At 29.6% G+C, this 8,192-nt stretch overlaps 1 protein-coding gene across 1 annotated transcript; it reads left to right on the forward strand.

Moving 5' to 3' along the window:
- Positions 1-1,759: 1,759 nt before the first annotated feature.
- Positions 1,760-4,477, forward strand: LOC123292597 (protein abrupt). The gene is made up of 3 exons (XM_044873311.1): positions 1,760-2,291; positions 3,138-3,514; positions 3,650-4,477. Exons 1-3 carry the CDS (start codon positions 1,760-1,762, stop codon positions 4,475-4,477), a joined length of 1,737 nt encoding a protein of 578 aa, XP_044729246.1.
- Positions 4,478-8,192: the final 3,715 nt, after the last annotated feature.

Here is an 8,192-nt window from a genome sequence, read left to right on the forward strand (position 1 = left end):
TTGAATATTTTAAATTTTCCAACCAAAATAATTTTTTAATTATTCGTTGGAAAACAAATTTTTACTAGTTATTGAAATAAAAGCCACGATACTCGAAATAAAATTGTGTATTCAGAAATTTTATTTAAAGAATGTAATTAAAAAAACATACAATAGACTTTCATTTCGTTAAATATCAATATTTCGATTGCAACGCAACCATCGTCAGTAGCTAAATTTATTCATAAAACACATTTCAAACATTCTTTACAAACTTAAACGTAAATATGTAAAACATTACCAACAAATTACAGTAACACTTAAAGAATGTTTGTACTTTAAAATTTAGCTACTGACGATGGTTGCGTTGCAATCTACATATCGATATATTATCTTAATTATATTTTTCAAATAAAATTTCTGAAAATACAATTTTATTTCGAGTATCGTGGTATTTATTTCAATAACTATGCCTCAACTCGAAGTCAAAAATAAATTAACCCTCATATAAATTGTTACTAGTTTTTAGAAAATTTTCCAGCGACTAATTAATGTTCTTATCATCAAATCTATCAAATTGATTAAATAATATTCAAAACTTTAAGAATTTAAAACATTTTTTTCTCAAGTTAAAAAAAAAAAAAAATTGCAATATTTTTTTACTAAAATCAAATTAATTTCAATTCAGAAGTGCCTTTTTAGATTTTAAAGAAGAAAAGACATTATTTTTGTGCATGATAACGATAACTATACGCCAGATATTGTCCTATATAACATGATTTTGTCAAACTTTTAAGTGATAAAAATACACTATACTATTTTTGAACTTTGTACAGGATATTGTTATGTACATTGTTAATATATTAGTAGCATTTTATGCCCTGTATATTTACAAATAATACTAACTGATTCCATACCCACAATAATCGCATTACTGTACCCGCAATATTCGCCATTTCCATACCCATCCATACCCATACCCATTTGAAAATAAAAAATCTTCCTTTTTCTAAACACAAAAAAAATATTCTTTGAAATTTTTTTTCGAAATTTCAATAATTTTCAATTTTTACGAGGTAATTAAACGAGAATTCAAATCTGGTTTTATGTTTAGCTATCGAAAAATACACTATCACCATTACAATTCGTGAAAATTACTAAAAATACGAGAACTAGCCAAATGAAATAAATTTTAGATTTTTTATTTCAAAATTGTAGATTTAAAGTTACCCTTGCTATCAATTTTCTTAAATTTGTGAGACTTTAAAAGACTTTTAACAATTACAATTATTTTATAAGCTTTTATTTTCCGATTTTGGCTACTGATTTCGAAAGCAAATAACAATTAACCAAAATTCAAAAAATTATTTGCATTTCGAAATGCTAAACACAAATTGTCGATTAACAAATTATTTTCACTATAGTATGAGATTTATAGGGAATCGATACTATGCGAACTTAATATAAAGTAAACATCTCTGATTTAAGCTCGGGTACACAGAAAAAAATTTATTTTCTTGTCTTGGTTTTCAAAAGAAATTTTTCTTACTACAAGTAAATTTCTTTTCGCTCCAAGAATATTTTTGTCTTACTTTAAATACTTAATTCCAGACAAATAGTTCTTGCTTAGAAAAAAATGTCTTTTAATTGAAAGCCCAAGTTGAATTTTTATTAATTATTTTTCTTTTCTTTTGTTGCAGTGAAATAGCAACGTTTCAAAACGTCACCTTCATCCCTGTATTTATTCAGCGAGACGAAGTCGTAAATGTATTCAGAAACAATGAATATCGGTGGGCAGCAACCTCAACAATATTGTTTACGATGGAACAACCATCGTTCCAATTTATTAACAGTATTTGATGAACTCTTACAAAATGAAGCATTCACGGATGTGACACTCGCATGTGAGGGCGGTTCAGCTAAATGCCATAAAATGGTTTTGGCTGCATGCTCATCATATTTCCAAAATTTATTCACTGGATTACCACACCCATGCACACATCCAGTGGTTGTACTAAAAGATGTTAAATACACAGAAATTAAAGCAATATTAGAGTATATGTATCGAGGTGAAGTCAATGTAGCACAAGATCAATTAGCTGCATTATTAAAAGTTGCAGAAGCATTAAAAGTAAAAGGTTTAATTGAAGAAAATGGCAATTCAAGTGTATCACAAAGTAGTAAATCAACAATTAAAAGGGAGGAACAACAAATTGAACAGAATTCACCGCCAACAATTACAACATCAACAAATAATGTTCAATCTGTTGCGCATAGTAGTAGCAGTAATGGATCACCTCCACATTCTACAGGTTTGTAATACACATTTTATGTTTAGAAAGCTTCATGTGTGGAACTCATTTATTCTTTTAAATGTCGCAAAATTTTATTTGTAATTTTCAATCATATGCGAATGCGACACATCAGAGTTGGGAAATTAATTATACATACAGTTGGTTAAATGGGACCTAAATAAATGAGAAACCTATATAACTGGAACTCATGCTGATGTCCCAACACTTTAGCACTAAATTACCTCTGTTAGTGGGGCGAAGAAAACCTCTATATTGAATGTACTACTTTTAATTTCAAAGTAAAAAATAATTTAAAATTATGTTTCTTTTAATTGACTTATTCTCACGTTTTTAATCAGAAAAAGAATAAACTCCATTAAAAAATTTATAACAGCTTAGTAAAAAAGTTATTTTTAAATTATTAGCATTTTGTGTCGCAAGACAAAACCACGCCTCTCTGGTAGAAAAATTCCCGATTAGTTTAACCACAATATCGTTGGTTTATGTTTGCAATATATAAAATTTTCAGTTTTTGGTTATCAATTAGATTAGTTTTATTTTGGTTAATCATGTAGCTTTACAACACAGCATACATATCAAAATATAAAATAGGAAGCGATAAGGACTTTCTATTCAAAATATATATGTATGAGAAAGTTATTTATCTAGGAAATGTATTAAAACCATTACTCAATTTTTCCAAAATTTTATTTTTTCAAACAAATCCACTATCACAAAATAGTTTTCTCGGCAATACCTTACATCTTAGAAAAAGGTACATTCTCGGCAAAACTAACTTGAAGATTTATGCTCTTTCATTTAAGTAAACCAAAGTGATAATATTGTATTCTTTTTGATTACTAGGTATAAATGGACCACATTCCTTTTCAAAAAGTCCATACAATATGTATGGAAAATCACCAATTGAACGTGGCTCACGTATGGGATTACCAATGTGGGCAGTACCTGGAATGTCAGTTCCACATCATGCATCCACTGTAACACCACCATCCGCAGTAGCCGCAGCCATGTTAACTAGTTGTTACGAAGCCGCCAGTCCAGACATGTCACCATTAAAACGTAAGAAAATGTCTAGCATGATGATGAGCCGTGACACACCTATTTTACGTACAGTACTTGGACAAGGGCAAGCCGATTCATCCCAACCTGTATCATTAGTATGTCATCCGGATAGTCATGAAAATTTACACTCAAATGGATCTGCATATGATAACGATAAGGTATGTATTATTTTTATCTAAGCCTCGCCCCCTTTTAAGTGGCTTAAATCCTTCAATGTCTTCGTCCTCTTCAGGGCTATAAATTTTCAATATGATGGCCAATCACATAATTAATGTACTGATTGCTTATTTCAGGCACATAAAAGCGAACCGTCTGACGAAGCTCAATCCCCGTATACCGATATTACCGATGACGATGATAAAGCAAAATTACAACATTTAGCAGCGACATCACCATACTCAAACGACATGCGATTATCAACTGGAATAGCGACTTATGTACCAACACAAAAACCAGAATGGAAACGATATAAACAATATACACGAAATGATATTATGTCAGCAATCGAGGCGGTGCGTACCGGTATGAGTGCATTACAAGCAGCAAGAAAGTACGGTGTCCCATCTCGAACCTTATACGACAAAGTAAAAAAATTGGGTATAACAACTTCGAGGCCTTTTAAACGTGGTTCAAATGGAAGTAGCATAATGTTTCCTTATGGTATAAGTGGTACAAGTTCTCCTTACGGTGGTCATATTCATGAAGGTGAAGAAGCCGCCATATCTGGACACCATCCGAATATGACATTAGAAGGTAGTTTCTTTCAACATTCAATAAGTGGTACACCAAATGGTCCAGGTGGTCGGTCGCCAAGTCCCAGTCCTAGTTTAGTACAATATATGCGTCAAAATAGTCTAACACCGTCACCACCTGATGATCATCATCGTAGCGAAACAAACGGCAGCTCAGAGCGCGAACGTGATGAAGAGAATGATGACGATCAAGTTGAAGATTTATCAATACAGCGTAAAGATGATCCTTCACCGCAACAATCACGTGTAATTGTACCTCCAATGAATCAAGTGTCTACAATAATAAAAAAAGAAATGGAACCTATAAAAGAGACACAAAATCTATGTGAAGATTTACGAAGAGAAGTTCAGGTAGACGATGCAAATTAATATTATTCTTTGAAATAATCTCCTTTCATTTTAAAGGATAAAATGAACCAGTGTTATTTTTTTGTTACATAAATCATTTATCAATGTAAAAAACCATAATTCTTTTGATACTTAATATGCAAATTTATGTTAATTCTGATCGAAACTGTACTTGAAGATCGTAACAGCACCGTGGCCATAAACAACTAAAAAAAGTCGCCTTATTTATAGATGTTCTGTGTCGGGTGACTTTTTATATTTTGATTAAGTCAATTCGACATTGTGGGATAAAATAATTTAAGAGATTAATAATGATCCGATCCAACCCGGCATGTACAGTCTGCTATGATAAGGTAGCTTAGGTATTTAAACCAATTAGCTGATACATTTATGTGCCGGTTCATTTCAGGCAAATAAAGTACAAGACGCAGACGGCTTTGTTTAGTTTGGCTATGTTGGCCAAACACAAGTGTAAATCACTAAATATTCGAATTTTTGTAACCTTTTTGTATATTTTTCGATACAAGGTGTTTTACATAGTAATTAATGCCTAATTGCCCTTAAAAAGAAAGCAAGTATCATTAGGTGTTGATTTCACAAAATTGATCAAATATCTTATTAATTAAGTATTAAAAATTATGAGTTTTTAACTGACAACTCAGTGCAATATTTTATTTTACATAAATTTTTTTTTGTATAAGGAAACAAAATCGTACTCGTTTGAAAAGCTTTAGATATCGATTAATTTGTTAAAATTTGATTTTATTTCATAGTTTTTTTTTTGTTAACTATTAAAGTATTCAAAATACATAAATAACCGCGATAATTCAAATATGAAAAATAATTCATATTGTTACAGAACATAGGTTTTTCAAATTCTTAAAAGAAAAGAAAACTTATCGTTATACGAAATGGATTTCTTACAGATAAATCTGTCTGTTTAAAATTCCAAAAAAAAATGTATATAATTATTTGTTTGTGTGTTGCAAATTAAATTTGCTTATGTTTTTGCCACACGAGTGCCTAAAAAACTACTTTGAAACTACACATTAGTATTTTGAAAAATGTTTGTTTACATTACATATTATTAATAATAATTGGGACCAGATAAAAAAAAATTGTCTGTCAACTATACATTTAATGAATATAATTAAATTAATTAATAAGACTGATTAAATAATGTTAGAAAACAAATTCATATAAGTTATGTTAATTTGTATTCAATTGAAGAGACTGATTAGTGCGATATCTATAAATGTGTGAATTAATCAATTTATTCTTCTTTTATTTTGTTTTTGTTTTTTTAATTTACGAAAAAAATCCATTATTCGTTTTTAAATTTGTATAAATATGGCTAAAACACGTTAAGAAAATCTTTTTAGTTATATATAACTTTGTACATAGTAGCTTTAAGTAATATTTTTTAATTTAAAAAGAAATGACTTTTAAAGTCGTCATATTTTTAGTTATATCAAAGAAATTGAATGAATTTTCCTTATTTTTCGTTTCTTTAAACAAAGATGCATTTATTTATTGTTCATTGTGATTTTTGAAAAACAATTTATCGATTTAAAAGAAAATTAACCCAATATTCGCATTTCGTTTTCTGGGAATATTCTTCATAATCGTGCATACTTATTTGTTGGGGTAAAATTCGCGCCAAGCAAAAGAATTGTATAATAATATTTTTCCTTAACTTTCAAGAGAATTTAAAAGATTATAGTATAATAGTATTACGACCCTCAGTCTGAGCACCTCTTTCGCTATCTCCCTTCTGCTTTGCTTTACTCTTGATTTCCAAGTGTTCTTCGGTCATATTCTATGTTAGGGGCTCTACGAGGTCCAATCTAGCGCCTATCCATTAACGTGCATTCGCCTAGATAGCATAGAAAACTAAAAATCGGGTTCATATTCTAAGAATGCTCTCCAAAAATCTGTAGATCTTGCAATTATTTTCAAATACTTGCGAATTCCAAGCATTGCCATGATATTGAACTAAGTGGACTTATAATTTTCATTGCAATTGCAGAATAAACGAAAAAGGCTTGATTTATAAATGGCTTAATATTTGTGAAAATCAATCATTTTGGGACCGTTCTCATCTAAATAACCTAAACACTTTAAACTTCGAGACTACAGCTTAAGCCTAAATCCGCCACAGAGAAGCTATTAACGGTTTAACACGGGATTTACTATTTAAGGGAATTATAAAACAAAGCGGATTACATTATTACAAGTAAATCACAGATCACAATGAAGAATATGGATGCCACATATGTGATTTTAAAAAGTTTGTTTAATTTCGTTAAAAAAAAAAGAATTAATTATTAACCACTTAAAAAATTTTTAATCAAGTTTTAATATATAAGTTCAATATTTAATAATTCGGTCCTTAATTATTACAAATTTAAAGGTTATGGGATTTCTAAAATATAGTACTGCGGAGGTAACTAAAAAAATATACCTAAAAAACTGTACAATAGTAAATTAAGAGATTTGGCAAAATAACACACGTATTATTAATTTGGAATTCATTTTCCAAAAAAAAAATAAATTGAGATGTTAAAATAATGAATTTTGTAATGTTTATAAAAATTTAATGGACAATTTTTATAAACAATTGTGAGCGATTGTTTTTACCTAGTTTGGGTTTCATTTATCACTGGATTTGGAATTTTGAAAATGTTTTGGTATTTACCAGTTTACACTCCACTTTCCTGGTTTGGTCACAATGTATATTTGAATATACATTGCAATAATTAATTAAGAGAATGTGTTTGTTTAGAGCACTAAGTTTTGTTTCCACAGCTGTGATTTTTTTTAGACTGATTGTCCACAATTTCGCACGCACCTATTTTAGTAAAACATACAAATATTATTGGAATAATATTTAATATGATGCGTAGCGACTTTATTAAAAGTATTTTACATTTTTTTCAAAAATGTAATTTTATTATATTTTGAAACAATTATTAATTTTTTGTTGTTGTAAACTTGTACGAACTTGTATATCAAAATGTAAAACATTTCATTTGGCTTATAATTAATAATGGGTGGCTTTTACTTTTACAGCCTGTTTTGCAGGACACATCACTATATAGATATTGAATTACTACTTTTCAGTTTTCAAAAATGAGGACAATCTTAGTTTCTGAGTGTGAAACTAACTAATGATCAGGGCGGTAACAAGGGTACACAGCGCTTGTGGTAAATATTTAGATTTTGCCTCTTTTTAATGAAATAAAGTTTTTGTTCCCTAATCGTTTTGAACTGTGAACTGTGTATACTTCGAATTATTTTGTGCCTGTGGCGCGTGCAGCCTTCATTACCGCGCCCTAACTATTGCCCTGCTGATTTTGTAACCACTGTGTGATGTTCTCTTGGATGAAGATTCACTAAGCGACTCCCGGTGATCTAGCCTTAGTCCTCAAAATATTAAGTGATGATGTAAATTAGTACTAGTCACCTATTTTTTTTAATATAACGCAAATGATAAGTTCAAAATAATAGTTACTCAATTAATTATGCTGAAAACTACCACAATAATACAGCAATATATATTTTCTGCTCAGGTAATATGTTTGTGATCAGTTTGTTACAATATGTGAGATTCGTTCCTGATGAAGCCTTTAAAAGACTGACAAACCGAATACAAACATTTCTATTTTAATGCAATATATACCATATTATGATTACGATACACAATTTAAATGATAGAGTTCAAATCGAGACTGAT

This window comes from Chrysoperla carnea, chromosome 2, assembly GCF_905475395.1.
Source record: "Chrysoperla carnea chromosome 2, inChrCarn1.1, whole genome shotgun sequence".
NCBI lineage: Eukaryota > Metazoa > Arthropoda > Insecta > Neuroptera > Chrysopidae > Chrysoperla > Chrysoperla carnea.

Coding starts and splice junctions, on each gene's coding strand:
- LOC123292597 (XM_044873311.1), top strand. CDS start 1,760: ATGAATATCGGTGGGCAGCAACCTCAACAATATTGTTTACGATGGAAC. Junction 2,292..3,137: donor ATCACCTCCACATTCTACAG/GTTTGTAATACA, acceptor TTTGATTACTAG/GTATAAATGGACCACATTCC. Junction 3,515..3,649: donor CTGCATATGATAACGATAAG/GTATGTATTATT, acceptor TGCTTATTTCAG/GCACATAAAAGCGAACCGTC.